Raw genomic sequence first — 23524 nt, forward strand, 5'->3', positions numbered from 1 at the left:
TGGCGGCAGCCCTGGAAGTGGTACCATGGGCGAGGGCACATATGTGGCGTCTTCAGTGCTCTCTACTGTCTCGTTGGAACCCGCAGTCTCAGTACTATTCAGTTCGGCTTCACTTGCTGATGGAAGTCTGCTCTCGCCTCCAGTGGTGGTTGCAGGAGACTCATCTGAGAAAAGGAGTTTCCTTGTTCTCCCTGACCTGGTTGGTACTTACACATATGCGAGTCTCCAGGGTTGGGGGCTCACCGTCAGCAGCTGACAGCCCAAAGGCATTGGAATGCCGATGAGTCCCACTGGAACATCAATCACCTGGAAGTCTGGGTGGTCTGGTTGGCATGCTTGCAGTTCAGCCACAGGTTGCAGGATCAAGCGGTCTGCTTGATGTCTGACAACATGACAATGGGCCTACATCAATCACCAGAGAAGGAACCAAGAGCCAGCAAGTGTCTCAGGAAATAGGCCAACTGATGGCATGGGCAGAAGGACATCTACGGATCTTGGCCTGTCATATTGCAGGAAAAGATAACATAAGAACGGCCTTTCTCAGCAAAGAGAGTCTGGACTCAAGAGAATGGGTGTTGTCTGCCGGGGCATTTTAGCTGATTGTGGATTGCTGGGGCCTTCAATTCCTAGAACTACTGGTGACTTCTCGCAATGCGAAAGTTCCTCAATTCTACAGTCAGAGGAGAGATCATTGGTCTCTGGGCATAGATGCTTTCGTACAGGTCTGGCTGGAAGACAGATTGCTTTACACCTTTCCTCAGTGGCCTTTGCTGGGCAGGATGATTTGCAAAATTAAAGGTCACGGGGCTAGTACTCCTGGTGGTGCCAGATTGACCCATGCATCCATGGTATATAGATTTGCGAAGAATCCTGGTAGAGACCCCTCTTCAGCTTCCGTCACACCAGGATCTGTTACAGCAGGGTCTGATTCTTCACAAGGATCAGACTCTGTTCTGTCTTATGGTTTGGTCCTTGAGAGGGCTCGCCTGTTGAAGTGTGGGTATTCTTTCGCCATGATTTCCACCTTACTCCATGCTCAAAAGTTCTCCACTTCCTTAGCATCTGTGTGGGTTTGGAAAGCATTTGAGGCCTGGAGTGAGGTGTTCTTCCTTGTTCAGTTAGGATCCTGCTTATTCTGGATTTTTTGCAGGATGGGTTGAATAAAGGATTGGCCCTTAATTCCTTGAAGGTGCAGATTGCAACTCTTGCCTGTTTCAGGGTTCCAGTGAACGGTGATTCCTTGTCATCCCATCCTGATATGTTCTGTGTTTTTTGAAGGGAGTGAAGCATCTCAGGCCTCACTCGAAGTTACTGGTCCCCTTGTGGAGTCTTTGGTACTGGATTTCTTGGCAGGACGTACGTTCCGACTGCTGCATAGCCTTTCCTTGTGGTGGCTATCTGTTCTAGGCATTGAGTTTCTGAGCTGCAGGCCTTATCTTGCCAGGAGCCGTTCCTTTGTATGTCTCCAGGGGCGTTACAGCTGGGTACTGTTCCATTCTTTTTGCCCAAAGTAGTGTCAGAATTTCATTTGAATTGGTCTATCTCCTTGCTGGCCCTGAATAAGGTCAGGGATGCAGAGGAGTATCACCTCCTGCGCTCCTTGGATGTCAAGAGACTTGTGCAGTATCTGGAGGTTTCTGAGTCTTTCCGGAAGACTGATCACCTGTTTGTTCTCCATGGTGGGAGTAAGCAGGGCACTCCAGCTTCGTGGGCTACCATAGCTTGCTGGATTAAGGAGGTAGTCACGGCCACATATGTGGTTACTGAAAAGTTGTCTAATCAGGTTAAGGCTCATTCCACTAGGACTCGGGCAGTGTCATGGGCAGAGGTTAGATTGTTGTTTACCATGTATTTGCCGAGCTGCAATGTGGTCCTCCTTACATATGTTTTCCAGGTTTTATTGTCTGGATGTGCAGGCCCGGGAGGATGCAGCCTTTCATGGGTGGTGTTGACTGGACCACGGGCAGTCTCCCACCCTTTTGGTGAGTAGCTTTGGTACAATCCGCTGGTCCTGAGTCCATCTGTCTACACAGTACACACTAGGAAATGGAGAAATTACTTACCTGATAATTTCATTTTCCTTAGTGTAGACAGATGGACTCAGCTTCCCGCTCTCAGCTGCTGCATGAATGTCAGTAGTCCTGTGGGGCTCTGGATCCCAAGGGATTACTGGAAAGTGTTCATCCAGTCCCTAGATTGAGGTACTTAGATTCTTAGTGAGTTTAATGTTTCTTGTTGGTTGAGTACAGTTATGGTTGGCTGTTCTTAATCAAGTTTTTTGCTAGTCTGTCCACAGTTGCTATTGAAGAGACTACTGGCAGGCTGGGGTCACAGCAGGAGTATATATACTGTGACTTCAGCTTGCTCCTTCTCCATCTGCTGGCAGGGTAGCATAACCCACTGGTTCTGAATCATCTACCTACACTAAGGAAAACAATTATCAGGTAAGTAATTTCTCCATTCATATTACAGTGCAGCTTTCTCATGGACCAGGAGAGATTTTTACCAAGCTGAAGCAGGTATTCAGTTCCTAGTTCCCTATTCTTTTTCTATCCTGCTCCCTATTCATTTATTGTAACATCAGACTGCCAAAATAAGGCTTGCAGTGCCCCAGAATATGCCATGCAATTTTCTGAAAGTTCTGAATAGGATATTTCTATGCTGCCATTCAGAAAAGCAGTTGTAGGTATGCAAGCCACTGATTTTCAGCAACCTTGTTCCAGTTGAAAAGGTCCTTATTCACAGAGGTTCAGAGTTAGAAAGAGACTAGAGAACATGAAACTGGGAGCCAAGATCCAATTTCAACTTCATGTGATTTTTTTTGTATAGTAAATCCTTTTTTGTATCAATTGACTTAGTTTTTGGGTACTTGCCAGGTTCTTATGGCCTGGATTGGCCACTGTTGGAAACAGGATGCTGGGCTTGATGGACCCTTGGTCTGACCCAGTATGGCATTTTCTTATGTTCTTATGTTCTTAATTGCTTCAATGTAATGTTTGGTTATCTGAGCTTTAGGTGGCCTACTTTATTTTAAGAGATCAAACTCAAACTCTTGCTAATCTAAATTTATAGCTGTTCATATTTGTTACGGAGGTAAATGGCCTGATTTTTTAATATGGCTTTTCTACCATTCTATGTCTATTGTAAAAAAAAAAATAAAAAATTAGCAAACTAGGCCCTAGGCACTCTTGTGCCTTACTAGTGTATCTCATTCTACAACCACCCCAGTAAGTTGCTCAAATCAAACCCACTGGAAACAGTTTGCTCAGAATCCCTAAAAATTGGTTTCCCAAGCACCTATAGATCTGTCCTGGCTATTCTGAACTCCAGCTTTGTTGGTATGTGTGATTGTTCCAAACCCCATAATATGTATGAGGCTGCCTAAAGCAAGTGCTAGATTCTTGTCCAGATCTGCTGAGTTTACAGTAGCAAATGGCTGGTTACAATAGTTTTTCAATATGCTAAACTATTTAGTAGATGTCTGTCTCATTTGTCCACTTTCAGTGGCTGTTTCTGAGGGCAAGAATAGGAAAAGCGACTGTAGGGCAACTTCGACCAATCGGTACAAAAGTGAGAAAATGCTCATTGTCCTGGACCCTGAACTGTACCAGTCATAGAGACATTTAAATTCATGAAAGGTATTAATGCACAGGAAGCGAACATGTTTCAAGGCACAGGATCAAAGAGTGATATGAGGCTTTGCGGGGATGGACCAAAGAGAAATCTAGGAAATAAATTCCCATCGAAAGAGTGGTGGAAGCATGGAATGACCTCTTGGGGAGCATTGTTGGTAATCACAAAGTGGTGAAAGTGGAGCGTCCAGAAAGCATGCCCTAGTGACATGCATTTAAGCATTCATAGCACTGTACATACCTGTTTCAGCAATGTGTGTTATGCCTGAACATATGGCAAAGAAGCTGATATGAAATGTCAGAAGTCCTAGCAGTAACGCAGGCATCCTCCATGTGGCTAAATTGTTTGTCAGGCTACAATGAATCTGTCTGGCAGGCTGCAAGTTTTTTGTTTTTTTTTTTTTTAATTAATTTAATTCATTACAAACCAAAAACTTTGCATTAGAAACACAATAGAATATAAATTAGGAACAACATACAGAAAAAACCGCATCAAAAAGAAGCTATTAGCCCACAAATTCTACAGAGGAGGAGAAAGCAAATAGATTTACAAGTAACCAATTTCAAGAAAAAGCCATAGCATGAAGATCCGCCTAATAAGTAGGTCACAAAACTTAAAACTCAGCTAGATATTGGAGAAGATGTACGGTAAGCACTTTTCTAGCATCTATAGAAGACTTCAGCTGTTCTGAAACACAAAATATATAACATCTGCTTTGTATTTTAATATGCATTTACATGGATAATGCAGTATCAATGAGGCTCCATCGTATTGACTTGATGTAACGCCAAAAACCTTTCCATCTTTTCTTGAGTAATTCTAGTCCAATCAGGATAGACGTGAACATTTTGACCCAAAACATTTAACGTTCCTATTTTTGAAATATGATTTCATGACCATACTTGAGTCCTGCTCAGGAATGAAGGAAACTAACAAGGTAGCCCTCTCATGTCTCTCTGGACCAGAACGTTCCTAAAGCAGTGTTAAATATAAGATGCCAGGATCTTGCTGGGCCTTTAGATGCACTCCAGATGGTAAAAAGTACACTTTAATGAAAGGTGGAATACAGTCTTCAGATAAATGCACTTCTTGAATCAAATATTTCTCAAGAATTATCAGGAGTAATTCACAAATCGACTTGGGGAAAATTTAGGTGCCTCAAATGGTTCTCTAGAAATTCCACCCTTCCCGAAATAAATACTCGCTTCTGAATTAAGGTAGCATTCACTGATTGAATATTTTCCACGGCACCCTCTAAAGCAAGAATTTTCTCTGCATGTTCTTGATGCTGACCCTCAAACCTTGGTGTCCTAGAATCAATTTTCCCAGACAATTGAATCTTAGTAGAGCAATCCAAAAGAGAGATGATAAATTTTGCTAACTGTTCCCAGATTGAGTCAAAAGTCATCACTGCCAATTTGACCAACGCAGGAAACAACTCACCAGGTTGAACATAAGAAACTAAGAAATTGCCATGCTGGGTCAGACCAAGGGTCCATCAAGCCCAGCATCCTGTTTCCAACAGAGGCCAAAACCAGGCCACAAGAACCTGGCAATTACCCAAACACTAAACTTTTTATATTTCTGCAAAGATAGTTACAGAAGGTCAATTTTACAGCATTTAAATTAGATAAATTATCTGCTGTTCATAGTTTTGGCTAGATGAGGAGATACCATTCTTCCTGCTGCTGCTGAATCATTCATTCTACCTCTCATTCATAATCTCCATATAATCATCAACATTTCTACTAAAGTGAAATAACCTTCCATACCAACCAAGCACAGCTGCTTCATCTGGAAATTCAGCACCAAATATCAATGAAGGATGTCAACTGGAGGAGCCAGCTGCTCTTACCTCTGCAGCAAACTGCTTTCCACTGATTCTGTGCTCAGATCCCCAGGGCTTGTTCTGTTTCCCCAGTGCAGGTGAAGCTGAGCGGCAGTGTATCGGAAAGGAAGGCTACGGATATACATGCTGGCTGGTAGGCTCATTCTCACTACAAGTACAAGACGATAAAGAATTATTGAAGGATCAACTCAGAAGAGCTACATTAGGCAAGTTTAAAAACCTGGCTCTTTAAACAAGCTTTTCAGAAAGAGAAGGGTGAATAGAAACCAGGGACGAGCAAAGCACGAACAATAAAACACCCACACACACTGCTGTATTCACTAAATGTATAGTTTTTTAAAGGACAGTCACAATTTTAAAGTTAAGTCTGTAATCAAAACCGGGATAGAGAGACCTGGGCAAGATTCATTACATTTAATATTGATAACTAACTATGTTACCGAACCTTATGGCACTTTTGTAATCGGTTAAATTGCAGCATTATTACTTTTATGTGCCTTAATGTAAACCGTTGTGACGGTCCCCACCAAACGACGGTATAGAAAAGATTTAAAATAAATAATAGCCTCTTGTTCTCTGACAGATCATGGGTTGATTCTTTTGGAGGGGAAAAAAAACCCCTCCATTTCCAAAGTTAATGGGAATTGTCAAGCATCAGGGTTCCTTGTTCTCTACTGGTAAACAGTTTGTCCATCCCTATACATCTTTTCAAACTTCTTCTGCCTCTGTGCCAAGTTTTGTTTGCATTTGATGCATTTAGAAATGTCTTCTGCACAGTTTACAAGAGCTGATGGTAATTCTACGCCAATTTGCATATAGCTTTATATCACTTCATATGCACAAAATAGTCCATTTTATTGAAGCTTCTCCAAAAAGGAAAACCTTCCAACTGCAGCATTAGGAACAGAAATCTGGTGCTCTTATACCTGATGCCGAGGCTTCCCTTCAAATCCCATTTCAGCCAGTGAGACGTTCCGCTGTCTGGACACCATCACTTCTGGCCCCAACCAACATGTCGACTCTAGTGACCTCCTCAGGCTACACCAAGGGAGAATGCGCCACATAAATAGATATGGTTGCATATCTCATCCCCTAGCAGAAATATGAAAATTATTTTCTAAAATTACACTTTTTATAACATTTTTATATTTTGTGGCAGGAAAAGCTTTTGTGCATTGAGAGCTAGTGGTAAGGGATTTGTAGTAATTGGAAGGATCCTGAGTTGAATGTCAGTCGTCTTGGTTTCTTACCCATCTTACTTATGACAATGCTTATCACTAATTTTCTGTATGTACTTTTACTTCAGGGCATTTAATTGCTGAATTGCCTGTGAAAATGAGATCCCTCTAGACTTGACCTTCTCAGTCTGATCATATCGAATGTTTATTTCCATGGGTGACACACTAAAGCTGCCTCCTGTCTGATATCTATAATCAGCGTAATGTAATTTTGGCCATCAGTGATCTGGAGGTGCAATACGATTGGCTGTTATATCTGCTTTTTTGGCGTCCTGTCCCTTTATGCAGCCTACTTGCCACAAGCTTTGATAAAATGAATGGTGGAGGCCTGTGTTTTTCAGTTGTGGAAAAGCAATGTTCTTGCTTCACACTTAATTTAATTAAAAAGCCTTATAATAACATTAGTTGACTATTGCAGCTTTTTTGGGGTGGCTGAATCATGTAACCACCTGCTTTTTCCTGTCCTGAGGCAGGGTAAAGCAGTTGTCTTAATACTTAGCAGGAACGTCAGTGTGTCCCAGAATACCATTTTACCCCCCCCACCCCCCCAAATTCCAGCACTGCAAGCAATCTCAAGATTTAGTGGCTGGCTGAGCTAATCTCTTATATAGTGAAGTTTGACATGGCTGGCATTTGGAAGGGAGTAGTAGTATATCAGGGATTGTCGACTGGGTTATTGGGACCACACAAACATCTGAAGGAGTGTTTGAGTTCTCTAAAGCTCGTGTCCTGCGTTCTTTTGATGATGCTTTGAAAGCCTTCAAGGACTCCAGTTTTCTCCAGGACCTGAACAGCTACTAAAAGTCTCTACTACCTTAGCTGCAAAGAGACAAATGGAACTGGGATCCAGGATTAATCCTTGAAGCACTCTGCGCTTAAAGCCTCTTTTCCTTGTACCACATACTGTTGACCCTTCATCATTCAACCAGTTTGACTGTAAGACCCAGCATCAGACTGTCCAACTTATTTATGCACCTCCTGTTTGGAAATGTCAAAACACCTATTGATATCTAAGCAGTGCCCCCCGTTCTAGGTCCTTGGTCACTCAGACACAGAAATTGTGTGTTTGACACAATCCTCCGGTAGAACCATGCTGTCTTCTATCCTGATACGTCACCTGCGGGCGATTCCATTAACTTCCCCACCTTCTGGTCAGACTGACTGGTTTGTAGTTACCAGCCCCCTTTTATGAAGAAGGGCGTGATGTCTGTGCATCTTCAACCCGTTGAAACTACTTCTGCCTTCAAAGAGAGCTTGAACCAGAACTCTGGAGAGCTGCCGGAACCTGTTTAAGCTCCTTTAGTTTCCCCTCAAGCCCTAATGCCCTGTTCATCTTTACGAGCTCCACCCAGACCCTCTGTAGAAATGAAGTCACATCTACCCCTATCGTCTATCAGTGGTTATTCTCCAAACCCTTGTTTGGTGAGCACCGAGCAAAAAATAGTTGTTCAGTATTTCTGCTTTCTCTTTGTCAGCCTCCACATTCCTCCTCCTTACGTCTGTCTTGATCCCATCGCTGTATTGCCGTCTCTTATTACCCTCTCTGAATAAAGCCTGTCGCTCTTTCATTGCCTCAGTTAATTTCTTCCATTTGTGCTTTTGACTCCCTCCCTTGCTTCCTTCAGCCTTTTCAGGGGTGTGGCTTATCTAGGATCACTTGTACCTTTTGAAATGCTAAACCTTTTGTCCTTTCTGGCCACCTCTCTTGGAAACCGTTCCGAGCTCTCTTTCCGCTGTCTTTTGTTGCTCTTCAAACGGTGCCTTTGAGTTTAGGCCCCTATTCTTCCCCTTCACTTCGATCTTCCCACCTCTTGTCAGGTACTTCCCTACCTCCCACCCACTCCTGAAGAACCAGGGGCCCTTTCTGTGATCTTTCTGCCTCTGCCCTAATATTAAATCAGATTGGTCATTGCACCTCAAGTGACCACCATATGTGACATTAGAAACACGCTGCCTCTCTTTAAGTAGCAGGTCCAGTATCATCCCCTCCCTTGTGGGTTCTGATCCCAGTTGCCTGAGGAGCGCCTCTTGGAGGGAGTCCAGGATCTTCTTTCTATAGCAGGGGCACTCAATTGATACCTGGCCAATCCGAATCTTCTGCCAGCAATAGCTCCCTGTTTATTGCAATATTATGGCTCTTTTGACTAAATCTGTACAGCTCGTTTGTACTGGAGGTCTGGAGATCACACCGGAGTAATTATGGAGGTGCTGTTTCCCCTTTCTAAAATAGAGTACCTAGAAGATGGTTAGACTCAATAAATCCTTTTATCATGTTTTGCCAAGCAGTATTGAACATCTTAAGTCAATAAAATGTTACTTTTAAGCTGTAATTACCCCCTGTACTGCTCAATCCCAATCCATGCCCCCATCACCTGGTGTACCATTCCCTCCAGAATTGTGTGCATAGGATTAATGGATTATTTGGCAGCTATGGGGCAGTGTATGGGGAATCTGGCTCTGCCTGTGCTGTACTTGCTATGTGGATAGAGGAGTTCAGTTTTCAGAGCTGTTATTCCAATACAGAAATGTAAGTGGGAAGAAATAGTTGCAGATTGTCAGGACAGAAGAGCTTAAGCCAGTCTTGAACAAGTGGGACTGCCAGGGTGTGAGACAGAAACAGTGTCTGAGCCACCCCACTGGCTGTATGGAAGGGAAGCTGAGCTAGAGGAAAGGGCTTGCTTGGTCTTCTAGACCCAGGAGTTCAAAAAAGGGTTGTTGGGGAATAGTTGCCTTCAGTACAAACTTAGCCTAACTGGGAGATGCATCAAGCTATGATAGGGCTATATCACGCATTAAACAGCATATATCATATTTTGCATGGCCTTGCCCAGCTTCCCTCCCCTATTACAGTGAGGTGCTTTGCATATGATGTGAAAGCAATAATTTTGCAAAGCAGCTCATTAATAGGCAATTCTATGATAACAATTTATTGAAGCTGACTGAGAAAGTGGTCAGCTGCGATATATTAACACCACCTCACTGGGAATCATTAAATCTAACTTAGGAGCCCCCGGGACCTAAACACGGGTCTTGAGGCTTCCTCATTGGATTTAAAGGGCCATGCCGGGGGGGGGGGATAAAAGTGCTGTGGCAAAATAAAAGTTGAGCGGGGGAGCAAGGCTGACCCCTGCTCACCCTGGGGCAGCCACTCAAGGCGGCACAGACTCCTGAAAGTTTATAAAAGAAAATTAAAAAGTCATGCAATGATGGCCCAACCTTGTCTTCAATAAATAAATTGTCCCCCTACCCCCCCCCTTCCCTTGCAAATAAGGGATGCCATGGTCCAGGCACCCTCCCACCCCAGTAGTCAACCAAACTCGTTGGGGGTATAGTGCCTCATCCATACCTGTCACTTGATGGGGCAAGAACAGGTTGGCGCCAATTATAAAAATGGTGCTGCCTGGTGCTAGGGGCGCCCCAGGGTGGGATCCTCCTCCATTTTGAGGTTTGGTGCGGGTGGGTCCCTCTGAACCCCAATGCCTTTTTGGAACATTTGGGGGGAGGTGATGGGGCACTATACCCCCAATGATTTTGGTTGACTATTGGGGTGGGAGGGTGAGGGGACAATTTATGGAAGATAGGGTTGGGGCTGGGGGCTGTTGCAGGGTGATTATTTTATTCATTTTTTTTTCTTTTGGGTGTTGGGGCCACCTCGAGTGGCAGCACCAAGGTGAGCAGAAGGTCAGCCTTGATCTCCATTCAGCTATTCTTTTTTTGAGCACGTTTTTTTAGGCATCAGCTATTTAAGACGATGGCATTCCCGTGAAATTGGGGCCGCTGCCACGTTATTTTGTCCCACGGTGTTTTGGCATGAGACAAAATTCACCATACAGCTACAACTTATTTTCGGAGGAGGGACCCTATTATCGTGGTGCCACCCTCCCTCTGCGATAGTGGGGACCCATCCTGTTGGGGAAAAAAAAAATCGTGACTTAGTACATCTAGATGTAAGTTTGTACCCGAGGCAGTGGTGTCCCCAGCAATTCCTTCAGAACTCCTGAGTCTGGATCCTCTGGGGACAGGGAAATAACCTAAAGTACCCGAAAGTAACTCTCCTTGAGCTACCAATGAAAAGACACATGAGCAAAATAAGGACTGGGGGTGCCTTACTTGTACTAACATGACACGGGCTTCCTGTCTCTCTGCCGCCTGCGTGCAGGATACCCCACATCCTTAGTTGGGCAGTCGTCCGCCGGCTTCTTGTCACGCCTTTGGGCGGGGAAGTAAATGGTTTAAACTTGCTGCAACTTTGTCCCTTCCTCCTGCAGCTGACATCAGTCTGGCCGAATGGGGCCGGAAAGCCATCGAGATCGCGGAGAACGAGATGCCAGGGCTGATGAAGATGCGGGAGACACATTCGCAGTCCAAGCCGCTGAAGGGCGCTCGGATTGCCGGCTGCCTCCACATGACGCTGCAGACGGCGGTTCTGATCGAGACCCTGACTGCCCTTGGAGCAGAGGTATCCACTTCATGGCGCACTAGGGCTTCGCTGTGCGGCTTCACTGTGCGGCTTATTCCAGAAGACCATTGGGGAGCTTTATTTGTTTTTACATTTTAGAGTGTGGGAAATCTGTTTAGGTGCAGATCTACAATTCAACGACAACCACAGTCAGACATTTTTAGAACATTGTAAATAATTGATCTTAATGTTAAATTTCCTTTAGACTTTCCTCCACCCAGTTTGAACATCCTTGTTTTATTGTAACTTCAGATTCTCTTTTCACTTGTTCAGTTTTTTTTTTCAGTTTTATTTTACTTTACACCCCCCTGTTAAGAATCACATCATGCTGGTTTATATTTATCTCGAATGCCGGTATAGAAAAACGCTAAATAAATAATCCAGGAGTGCATGGCTTGAAGTTTATCTTCAAGGGATGCTTTTAAAACAGAATTTAGAATATCCCAATAGAGAGCATGTGGTAAAGCTGAGATATCACAGATGGATTTAAATGAACAGCAGAGAAATACAAATGCTTCCAAATTATCTGAATCGACTGATAACAATAAGCAAGTTGTGAATAGGGATTAAAAAAAAAAACATAGATTCAGTTGTCTGCATGAAAATGTCAAGCATAAAATATGACTGCGGCATTAGAATGTGTGGCACTTAATGAAAATGCAGACATAATAGGCATCTCAAAATGTATTGCAGTGATGCTCACTTCCACAATATGGAGAAGACCTGTTTGTAAAATGTTCTGAATGGTTTTAGGTATCCTTTATTGCAGACTCTGTGCCTCAGGAGGTGAGAGCTGAGCAGTACTTCCATGTCAAGAAACCTTGTGTATGCGGGCATAGCAGAGAGTTTACAGAGCACGCTGCTGCCTTGGGAATTTGATTATTAAAAAGCTGCTTTCCAGTGCGCCGTTTATCCCAGCAACAGATGTCATAGGCACGTGTGACGCTGTTCTCTCTCCTCCGCAGCCCTCCCTTTTTTTTTTTAATTGTATGATGGGATCCTGGCACAGTCTTGCTGCTCCAGTCCATGCATTAGCTGTTCAGGAAGAATTCCCCCATTGTATCAGGCATTCCAGCTCTTCTGGTGTCTTGTCTGGATACATGGGAGAGCTTAACTGAGGACTCTGGCATTTGTCTGTTCATGGCAATCTGCTAGTAACAGCTGGCATGAGACTCAAAGAAATAGCCCTGGGTTGTAATATACAGAGAGATTTTTTTCCGTAGTTACTCGCACACAGTGTGGATACAGCAAACCCGTGCTGTATAACCAAGCTAACCCTCAGCCTGACCGGGGCAAGGAGCTGGCACTGGGTTGCATTCCTTAAGTTCATACTCTTGTCTCTCCACTCTGCTTGCTAGATTTTTGCTGCCTTTTAGGAAGTATGCTGTCAACCAGGAGTCGGAGAGAGGAAGAGGGTCATTTAGTCTCCTCTGGTGGGGGGGGGGGGGGGAAGCTGTCCCTGCTCCTGTCAAATTTAAAGTGCTTTTGCAAGGAAGACACTGACATTTCATAAATGTGCCCCTTATGGGTGGTTTCGTACCAGCTTCTGCTCCCCTGATTACATGTTCAAATGGGTGGAGCTGCAGCCGCCTCTTATTGGTGATGTCTTAGAACAGGCCTTGCATGGTGCCTGACTCCACAAAAGGCACTGTTTAGAGCTCTTGGAGATGGTGTTGACAGCTGCAAAGCGCACAGCTGTTCCTCCTGAGCCAGAGTCCATGAGATCTGCGACGGGAAGCCACGGAAAATGGGGTCAACTCAATATGGAGCATTCTTTCTTCTGAGCTAATACTGAATAAATGTGCCCAAAAAAAAATGTGCTTAGAGGGCACACTTCCCCATGAGCTGGTTTTGAATCAGCATCCCAGCACGGGGTTATGGAGCACTCATCCCTCTGAGAAAAAGTACTGTGCCAATGACCCAACCATGCTGCTGATAGGCATCATGTACTGAAGCACCATCCTTCAGTTGTTTTGATAAACTGAGGTCTTGCCATTTGGTGAACTTGAGCACTCCCTTGGGGTTTTCTCAGTGCCAGGGGTGCTGTTCTGGCTCTTTTCCTTTATTTTGGTGCTTGCTGAAATTCCCCAATCTATAAAAATCATCTTTATGCGATGGTGACAGCTGTTCAATTACGTGCGACTAGGAATGCCCACTTTATATTGCTGAAAGGGTAGGGATGCAGATATAGACTCGACAGTTGAAGCAACCGTGCAGTTCTGTACTTAACAAAAAATGAGTGTCATCTTTTTACTCTTGGGGGTGTTCCTTCATACTGTCTGTCCCCCATCTCTTTCAGGTGCAGTGGTCCAGCTGCAATATTTTCTCCACGCAAGATCATGCGGCTGCTGCTATTGCAAAGACTGGCATCCCTGGTAAGTACTGGGCGTACAGAGGTGCAAAAGAGGGATCGGGGGAAAAAGTGAAGAGGCACTGCAGTGCTGCAAAGAACAGGCAGGAGTCTTCACCCGCAGGTGCGTGAGCCCCAGAGATGCTCACATTGGCTCTTCTCAGTTTCACACAAACCCTGCTAACGAGGAACAAATGATAGTGGTTCCCTGTACGTACCAGGATCAGTCCACACTGCTGGGTTATGCCTCCCTTCCAGCAGATGGAGTCAGAGAAAAGCTGAAAACCCGGGGTGCCACCTGCGATCCCTCAGTATTTTCTCTGACTCCAGCAGATTGAGAGGCATAACCTGCGGTCCTGATCTCAAAATTTCTGGGGCCTTGCCCCACCAGGTTTGGATTTCATTTAAAAAAAAATAAATTATATAATAGAGACAAAGAACAGAACTTTTGACTGGATCATTTAAAAAAAAAAAAAAAAAAAAGATTGCTTGCTAACTTTTTTCCTGAGCGGCCAGACAGAGGCAGGCAATACCCGGAGTGTTAACAGTCCTAGCCCGGTGAGAAGAGGGGGGAGGACTTACCAGTGGGCTGGTCACTCTCCCCCTCAGAGGCATTAATTCCTCTGGTTTTTTTTCCCCCCAGTGCCGTCCCCAGTGGGCTGAGTACTTGATTAAAAAAATAAATAAGTAAAGATAACAGAAATACAGCGATTTCAGGGTAAAATTCTTTATTAATTTGGCTTTCTCCTACCTCAGCTGCGCCTGCCGACAGTCTCTCGGGCCTCCGGAGGGGGTGGACCTTCCACCCGGCTGCCAATCATGCCGAGGGGGACGGCATGTAACTCCTGTGGAGAGCCGCGAAGGCCTCTGCTCCCGGTGTCTCCCTGGGGGCGAGGGGCCTTCGAAGCGTCTGGATTCGGCGCGGGGGGGCGGCCATTTCGAGGCGCAGGAAATCGCGCGGCGCACACGATGACCAGGTTCAGAGGCCTGGCCCGCTCCCGATTAGCGCAGGAGCGGCGGCCATTTTGTCTGCCTCAGACGGGGACGCTGACTGGGGACCGGGGACGCGGAGGAGGGAGAGGATCTCCCTCCTCCGCTGTCCCCGCCGCACAGACTGCACGGTTTGCCTGCTGACCCAGCTCCTCCTCTGTTTCCTCCCCCCGGGGGGGGGGCCCTTAAAGCGGCGGCATCCTTTTTTCTTAGAAATTTCTTTTTGATGCATAAAGCATATATGGAGGCAGAGACTGAGTGGGATTCCCAGTCGCCCAGCTAAGATCCTGAGGATCTCTAGGGGTCAGGAAAAGGGGGATTCCAGTTTCCCTCCTTCTTCCTCGGGGGATAGGTTGCCTGACCAGGTGGACCTGGTGGATCCAGGTTTGCAGGAGTTTTTCACTCACGATATGGGAGCTAAGGGGGAGAATGCCACCCAGGTGGAGGGGGATGACCCCCAGGTCCTCCTTCTGTTCCGGCGAGAGGAACTGAATCCCTTGATCTTACACGTGTTCCAGGAGCTGGAACTCCCTCTGTCCCAGGATACGTCAGATTTATCTACGGGGGGACTCTGCTTTAGCGGGGCTTCGCACTCCACCACAGACTTTTCCTTTCCACCCAAAGCTATCACAGATTGTGTCCCGTGACTGGGAGACCCTGGAGGCCTCCTTGAGGGTTACTAGAGCCATGGAAAAACTATATCCTCTTCCTACCGATTCGCTTGACCTCCTTAAAGTGGACTCCGCGGTCACGGCCATAGCCAAGCATACTACTATTCCGGTGACTGGAGGCACAGCGCTTAAAGACCTTCAGGATAGGAAGTTGAAAGTGTTGCTCAAGCGCATTTTTGAAGTATCCGCCTTAGATACGGGCTGATGTATGCAGTAGCCTGATGCAGCTGGCTTTGCTGCGTTGGGTTCAGCAAATATTGACAGCCCAAGACCTTCCTCCGGGGGAGTCGGAACAGGCGGCCCGTATGGAGTCAGCGGTCGCCTATACGGCAGATGCCCTCTTTGACCTTTTATGTACTTCAGCACACCCTATGTCTTCAGCGGTGTCCGCATGGCGTCTGTTGTGGCTCCATTATTGGATGGGATGTTCTTGGTTACACTTTAATTCCTTAAAGCCGCGAACGTGTGCATTACGACAACGCAATGCACACGTTTGCGGCTTTAAGGAATTAAAGTGTAACCGAGAACATCCAATAATGGGAGAAATGACACACAGCCAGAGAAGTTCCTGAGGCAGCTTTGGACGTGAAAGTGGTCACGTCGAACTGTACTCTGTTACCATCGGAAGGGCAGCACCCTCCATGAACTGCGCTCTGCTTCCGAAGGGAAGTACCTGGAATTTATCACTTAAAAATGGAATGACAAGAATACTTTAATACCGTATGGTACATTTTACTTAAATGAAAAATTGCCTGAAAAAACAAATATAAAAACAAAAAAAATAATTTGAAAACGGGTGAATTAAAGCCCTATGATTAAAGATGATCCCACAAGCGGCTTAAAAAGAGCAGAGATGCTCAAAGAGACCACGGGATGTCATGAAGGTCTATAAACCACTTGTATAAATATTGTGTAATGGGGCTTGGTTCCAAAATCTTGATTTTTTTTGAAATATTTGAAGGAAATGGCTAGTTGACGTACAGTTTACATTTATTTAAAAACATTTATTACCCTCCTTTCCCACGTTCAGAGCTGGGTACAATAAGAAAATAGTCAAGTGAACGGATAGAACAATGCATCAAATATATAAAGAAGGGGAATAACATGATTCTTTCGGATGAGGGAGAGACAAATTAGTGAGTACATTTGAGATCGTGGCCAGAGATGAGGGCAGTAATCTGCTATGTAGTACCATCCGAGGAAGGACAAGTTGGGGGTGTGCCATTATTTGGGATTGGGAATTCTTTCTTGAAGAGAAGTTGTTGGGGCTTTTTTTTAAAGAAGGTCTTTTCTCGGAGACATCTTACTTCCTTAGGTAGACTGTTCCAGTAGTAGTGGTCCTGTGGAGAAGAATGCTTGTTTCCTGGTTTTCTCAAGGTGGGTGAGTTTTGGAGATGGGGCATCTGGTAGCATTAGGTTAGATAATCTGAGTGGTCGAGAGGGGGTGTGGATTTTTATTGTTGAGGAGATCCATGGGGAGTGTAGGTTGTGGATTGAGTGTAAGATCATGGCAAGCTTGTATTGTACTCGGTAGGAGATAGGGAGCCAGCGTAGAGCTTTGAGTACAGGAGAGATGTGATCACGCATGGGGGTGCTGGTCAGGAGTCTTGCTGCCGAGTTTTGTATGATCCGTAGAGGGCGGATTGCATACGCTGGTAGACCTGTCTGGAGGGAGTTGCAGTAGTCTTTCCCGGAGAATAGTAGAGATTGAAGGTCCGACCTGAAGTTGGAGTTTTCAAGAAGGGGCTTAAAGTGACTGAGCAAGCGAAGTTTGTAATAGGAGGAGTTAGTAATAGTCCTTATGTGGTTGTACATGGAGAGAGAGGAGTCAGATTTCTTACCCTTTGGAAGATGGAATGGGACTTGGAGGAGAAGAGTTTGTGAGTGTTAGCAACAGGATGGCATGATAGAATAATTTCCGTTTTAGATATGTTAAGAGCTAATTTGTTGCTGCTGTGAAGCCATTTTTGGATGGTTATAAGACAGTGGGTGAGGAAAGCTGCTGTAACAGCCCATGTTTCCTTGAGGGGAAAGAAGAATTGGATATCATCTGCATACATTTTATAGTGCACTCCGATGTCATTAAAGGTGTGGCAGAAGTTAAATAATGCAGCAGATAGGGAAGAACCTTGGGGTACTCCAGAATTCAGAGGCATCAAGGAGGAGGGGACTGAACTGATTTGGACTTGTTGGGTCCTGTTGAGGTATGAAGAGACCTAGGCCAGAACGGAGCCAGATATACTGAAGGAGCGCAGTCTTGAAAGTAGGATGGCGTGATTGACTGTGTCAAATGCAGCAGAGATGTGGGGGGGAGGGGATGATAAAACAAAAAGAAAATGTTTAGATGCAATGACTGTAAGTTTCTTGACTTGGTGTATATCAGAAACCATTGTAGATCAGGTCATTTGTAATTGAATTGTGTTTAATAAATAGTTTAAACAGTAAATACAAAATAGATGTTTCCTTTTCATGGTTTGTTTTTATGTACTGTAATAGGACAGAGCCAGTGTCCTCCCAAGGGAGGGGAAAAACCTTTGACTGAACTCAGTTAAAGAACTCACCTTGGGCTGGCCCAGCGGCTCAGGTGGCAAGTGTTGCGCCCTGCCATGCTTTGACCCCTGGCGATGGGGATGCTGCAGAGGCAGCACTCAAGCCCCTGGTGTGGAGGAGGGGATGGAGTCCCGGTGAACGCTTCAGGGCCAATGATTGCAGGGTTTCTGAAGGGAGCTGTGGTGCATGGCCCCGGCCTGGTGCCGTTGCTGGAATGACCAGACTTAGGAACATTGAAGGGGGATATGCAATGGGGGGGAGGGAATCCTAATTAGTTGCAAATTAAGGCTCATGGCACCAAGATGCCAGCTCTGTTTCTGACTGAGTTGCAGACCCAAAGGAACAGGAGGAAAGTGTCAGGTGAATAAAATAAAATACGAATGTCTCCCTGCAACAGAGCTCCAGAATACCACTGCTGCCATGCAGTGATGTCACCTCCAGTCCTGTGACAGTCGAGCTGATGTCACAAACTGCTGTTAGGAACAGGAAGGATAAGCCCTGCTGAGGCAGGATTTTCATGTTTAGTTTTTTTTTTAAACAGAAAATGCAAGTGTCTCTCTTTTTATCTGTTTCACTGGATCATACCAACGTGAGACAGTGTGGTATCTGTGGGGCTTTTATGCCATGCGGCCTGCATATGGCTGCGTTGCTTGTGTGTCTGACATGCTATAGCAAGAAACAGACTTTGCTTTTCCTGAAAAACTGAAGCTTGTAAGAGTTGAGGCTAACAGCAGAAAGCTTAAGGGAATTTACCCAGGGTCACACAGCCAGTGGAACAGCGGAGATTTGCATTCCCTGCTCCCGGACTCCTTGTGAAAGTTTCCGGCGGGTCTGTCTCCCTCCGTGATCTGATCTCAGTCTCTTCATCCTACATATGTGCTGCTGTTTGTCTGTGTCTGATTGCTGCCCTGCGTATGTGCCATTCACAGTGTACGCCTGGAAGGGAGAAACAGATGAGGAGTACGTGTGGTGCATCAAACAGACGCTGTACTTCAAGAACGGCAAGCCACTGAACATGATTCTGGACGACGGGGGAGACCTGACCAACCTCGTGCACACCAAGTACCCTGAGCTCCTGCAAGGTACCGCTATCAGATCACCTGTTTCTGCCGCGTACCACAGACTTTGCCGTACTCTGTAATTTGCACTTTTTTTTTCCCCCTCATTATCTTCCATCTTTGACCCCTGTGCCTGAATGTGTGTATCACCAGGGAAGATGTCCAGGGCCAGCTGGGATAATGCTCTGTTCTTGTGGTGGCAGTGACGTCCTTCCTGTTCAGGACCTGCCTGATGACCCCAGGGACTTAGAAGTGAGAGAGACCTGGGTGCGAGTCCCAGCTTGCGCGCATGAGCCTGGGAGAGGAATGTGTACTGTTCAGTGGGCAATCAAAAGTAGCTCTCAAGGGAGCTACGCCCTGTTCGAGGGTGCTGGCTAGAGTTCTCTTGTGGGCAGGGATGTGACTATAAAACAAACAACCTGTAATATTTTGTAGGCTGCCTGTGATGGAGAAAGCTAGCGGGCAGCTTGAAAGAGCCTTGTGGATGAGTCTGCACAAATATGGAAGACCCCCCACTAGAGGGCAGTGTTGTGCTTTTAGAGCATTCAGTATGTTTGATAGGAATTTTGTGAAGGGCTAGGAAGGGGAAGTCTTTTTTTTAATATAGTAAAATAGTGGATGACAGAAAACAAACCAATTGGCCCATCCAGTCCTCCCAATTATTTCTGCAAAGGATGTATCCCAGCTGGTAAGCGTAGACCATGACTGTAAGATATATATCTGTCCAGGACATTTTTTGTCTTCCTCACTTGTACTCTTTGATCTTGGACAGATCCCTTTTCAAGATCCTCCATGTGTGATTATATCCCTGTAGCTATATGCATATTCTACAGGTTTCCCTGGATGGCAACAAAGAAACTGTAATGTTATCAGAATTTTATATATAATATCTGTCCAGGTGGAAAACCTTTTTTTATATGCTGCAGTGTGTGAGGTGTTTAACGCCAGACGAAGATGTGCAGCAGTATCACAGCCTGGGACACAGACACCGGCCTTTCCCACAGTATTAGAAACATTAGGCTGTTTTGTTGCCCCTCCCTTCAGACTTTTGAGCTGGAGCTCCTTTTTTGGAATGTATATTGAGTGCATTTAACCACTTCTGCTCTGTTCCTCAGGAATTAGAGGCATCTCGGAGGAGACGACTACAGGGGTGCACAACCTGTATAAGATGAATACAAAGGGGACGTTGAAAGTCCCCGCCATCAATGTCAATGATTCCGTCACAAAGGTAACAGCTACTTGCAAATTATTGCCATGTGTTCATCATACTAGTTGGGGGGGCCATTATCCTGTGCACCTTGTCTTTGTTGGTGATGGTTCTGCAGCTAAGTATGGAGATGCCCTTGTAGCACTAGGTGTTATGTACACATGTAGCACTGAGTGGAGCCAGGCTGCAGTGTGCGCACAAATAACATATTTGGTAAAAACAGAGATGACCTCACATTTTAAATCTACAGATTAATGCTTGCAGCACAGGCCGGTGGACTATGGATAAGATGATTCATAATCAGCATATACAAAAATGGTTAAAATGCACAGATTTAAAGCTTGATGCAAAAAAAAAAACCCAGGAATAGTAGTGGTAAAGGAGAAGAGTAGAATAGCATTGCTAATAGTCTGTACCAAGTGATTACTCTGTACAATATAAGGAGCGAAAGAAGATTCTCAAGTACCAAATGCTTTTAAGAAAATATGGCAGAAAGGTACATAAATAGCCCAATAGTGTTGGACACCATTGGCCTAAAATAAAAAAAAAACTTCCAGGGGCACCTTAATGTTTCCTGTACATATTACATCCTATGAACTCAAAAGAAGGAGGCACCGCCATATTAACGAGCGGGATTACACTTTTTATTCTAATCCCCATAACACTTATTCTCGTATAGACTACTTCCTAATAGATAAGGTATTGAGTCTGCAGGCTGTGCAACCAAAGATAGGTTCTATTACTTGGTCCGACCATGCCCCTATAGGTTTCACATTGCATCTACACAACAAAAGGCAGGCCTCCGATTTTGGCGCCTGAACGACACCCTGCTTGCTGATGAATCGTTCTGTCAAACCTTAAAGGATGCTATAGCAGATTATCAGCAATTTAATTCTCCACATTCTCATTCATCACCAGTGTTGTGGGACTGTTTAAAAGTGGTGTTGCGTGGCCGATTAATATCACAAGCTTCCTATCAGAAAAAGGTGAAGGGTGAAAAAATTGAAGCGTTATTGTCTGATATTGCATGCCTCGAAAAACAACATAAAGCCACCTTATCCACTAGGGCCTATGCTTCCCTTCAACAAGCTCGTAAAGATTTAGCTTTGTTGCGGGCTGAAGACGTAGCGCACCAGTTGCTATTGGTTCGTCAGGAACATTTTGAGTGGGGTAATAAGGCGGGTCGTCTGGCTCGGAAATTAAAACGCCAAGTTGCACAATGTCAAATCACACGCATTAAAGCGTTAGATGGCTCGTTGTTGAATTCTGCTGAAGATATCCAACACAGATTTCAACAATTTTATGGTGCCCTCTACTCTGTGGATCCTCAAATTGCAGATGATAGTATTGATGCTTACTTGGCTGACGCCACCCTCCCGACTCTTTCTGAGGCTGAGAGGCTGAGGTTTGAAAGTCTTATTACACCCATGGAAATATTATATGCTATCAAGGACCTCAAACCTAATAAGGCCCCAGGGTTGGATGGATACACTGGTTCCTTTTATAAAAAGTTTGTCTCTCAGATTACCCCTTATTTGTTGGAAGCTTTTAATGCACTGCAGGGGGAGGCAGTTCTACCCTCTGAGGCGAATGTCGCAGGTATAACCATCTTGGCCAAACCTGGGAGGGATCCTGTGGATTGTGGGTCGTATCGCCCAATCTCCTTGATCAACATAGATTTAAAAATACTCGCCAAAATTTTAGCCAATCGCCTTAATTCAGTTATGAATAAATTGGTTCACCAGGATCAAGCTGGCTTTATTCCCGGGCGGAAAGCGGCAGACAATGTCAGGAAAATAGTGGATCTCATCTGGCAAGTCACTCGGACTAAGATTCCAGCGATTTTGTTGGCAGTCGATGCTGAAAAAGCATTCGACATGGTCCATTGGCAATTTCTGTTTAAAACACTGAAGAAAATGAATTTTGGCCCCAAATTTCTCAATTGGCTTTTTAAACTCTATGATCGGCCAAGAGCCAGGGTTAAAGTTAATGGAGTATATTCGGACCCTTTTCCAATTGAGAGAGGAACGAGACAGGGTTGTCCGTTGTCCCCTTTATTATTCGCGTTGTTTTTAGAGCCCTTTACTGCTAAAGTTCGGGAAGCGGGGACTATTATGGGAGTCCGTGTGGGAGCGATGGATCATAAGTTGTCACTTTTTGCGGACGACATTCTATTTACCTTGTCTAAACCGGAGCAGTCATTACATGGGGAGGTGGCCCATCTTCGGGAATTTAGTTTGGTTTCCGGTTTTAGACTAAACCTTGCTAAATCGGAGGTGTTGAATGTTTCTATGCCCCCGGACCAAGTGGCTCCGTTAAAACAACAGTTTCCTTTTAAGTGGGCGGGTGCCAAACTCAAATATCTAGGAATCTTTATAGGACCTAAACTGGCGGACTTGTTTCGTTTGAATTATACCCCATTGGTGGCTAAAGTGTTTCGGGATTTGGATATCTGGGATGGTCTGCCAGTTACCTGGACTGGACGCATAGCTATATTGAAGATGTCCATTCTACCCAAATTTAATTATCTATTTCAGTCCTTACCTATTCCCGTTCCGACAAACCTGCTAAAACGCTGGCAGAGACGTTTCTTTGCCTTCCTCTGGAAACGGAGGCCACCTCGGGTAGCACGGGCGACACTGTACAGACATAAATTGAGGGGAGGGATGGGGGTCCCCAATTTACGGTGGTACCATGCTGCTGCTCAACTAGGATGTATTCTGTCTTGGTATAAAAAAGCTGAGAGGCCTGGCTGGGTGACCATCGAACAATCTTTAGTGGGCAACATACCATTACAAGCCCTTCTTTGGCAACCTAGATCGACCTTGAAGATAGGGGGCAGTATCACTGACCCTCTACAAACGACTCTTCAATGCTGGGGAAAGTGGAAACATCTTATCATAGGGCACAGACACTATTCTTGCCACACCCATTTATCTTACCACACTCGATTTTCTCCCGGTTGGGATTCGACCTCAGCTCGTTATTGGAGGGAGAGGGGCCTGCACACTGTGGGGCAGTTATGTGATGGGGATGGGGTACTGTCTTTTTCACACCTCCAGGAGCTATACTCTATTCCACATTCTACCCTTTATTATTACCACCAAATTCGGCACTTTTTGACTGAAGAGCATATACTGGTGGACCTTCGCAGGGGTAAGTCCCAATTTGAGGGTTGGTGTGATCTAGCTGACCGTATCAAGGGTGGATTGTCCAAACTCTACATGGTATTGCAGGGTGCATTGCCAGGGAAACCCGCATATGCCCACAAGTGGGAGATGGAACTCGGTCGGTCATTGGCACCTGAAGAGTGGGATCAGATATTTTCCAATACTAAACGCAGTTCCGTGGCAACTTCCCTTACAGAAAACGGGTACAAGGTACTCTTTCGCTGGCACCTGACACCTCATAGATTGCACAAAGCAGGTCTTAGTTCTGATGCCCAATGTTGGAAGGGGTGCGGCTCCGTAGGAACTTTTATCCATGTATGGTGGGAATGTGTTCATGTTCAGAGACTGT

The 23524-nt window shown here is 45.2% G+C and overlaps 1 protein-coding gene across 2 annotated transcripts in view; it reads left to right on the forward strand.

Annotated features, from left to right (window-relative positions):
- Positions 1-23524, forward strand: part of AHCY (adenosylhomocysteinase) — a 55602-nt gene that overhangs the window by 13431 nt on the left and 18647 nt on the right. For both annotated transcript variants that reach the window (XM_029612352.1, XM_029612351.1), the window contains exons 2-5: positions 10989-11179; positions 13479-13554; positions 18670-18822; positions 19914-20026. In XM_029612352.1, the coding sequence (XP_029468212.1) occupies positions 11045-11179; positions 13479-13554; positions 18670-18822; positions 19914-20026 (477 nt within the window). In that variant the 5' untranslated portion in view covers positions 10989-11044. The remainder of the gene's footprint in view (positions 1-10988; positions 11180-13478; positions 13555-18669; positions 18823-19913; positions 20027-23524) is intronic.

Source organism: Rhinatrema bivittatum, chromosome 8 (assembly GCF_901001135.1).
Source record: "Rhinatrema bivittatum chromosome 8, aRhiBiv1.1, whole genome shotgun sequence".
In the NCBI taxonomy this organism is placed as follows: domain Eukaryota; kingdom Metazoa; phylum Chordata; class Amphibia; order Gymnophiona; family Rhinatrematidae; genus Rhinatrema; species Rhinatrema bivittatum.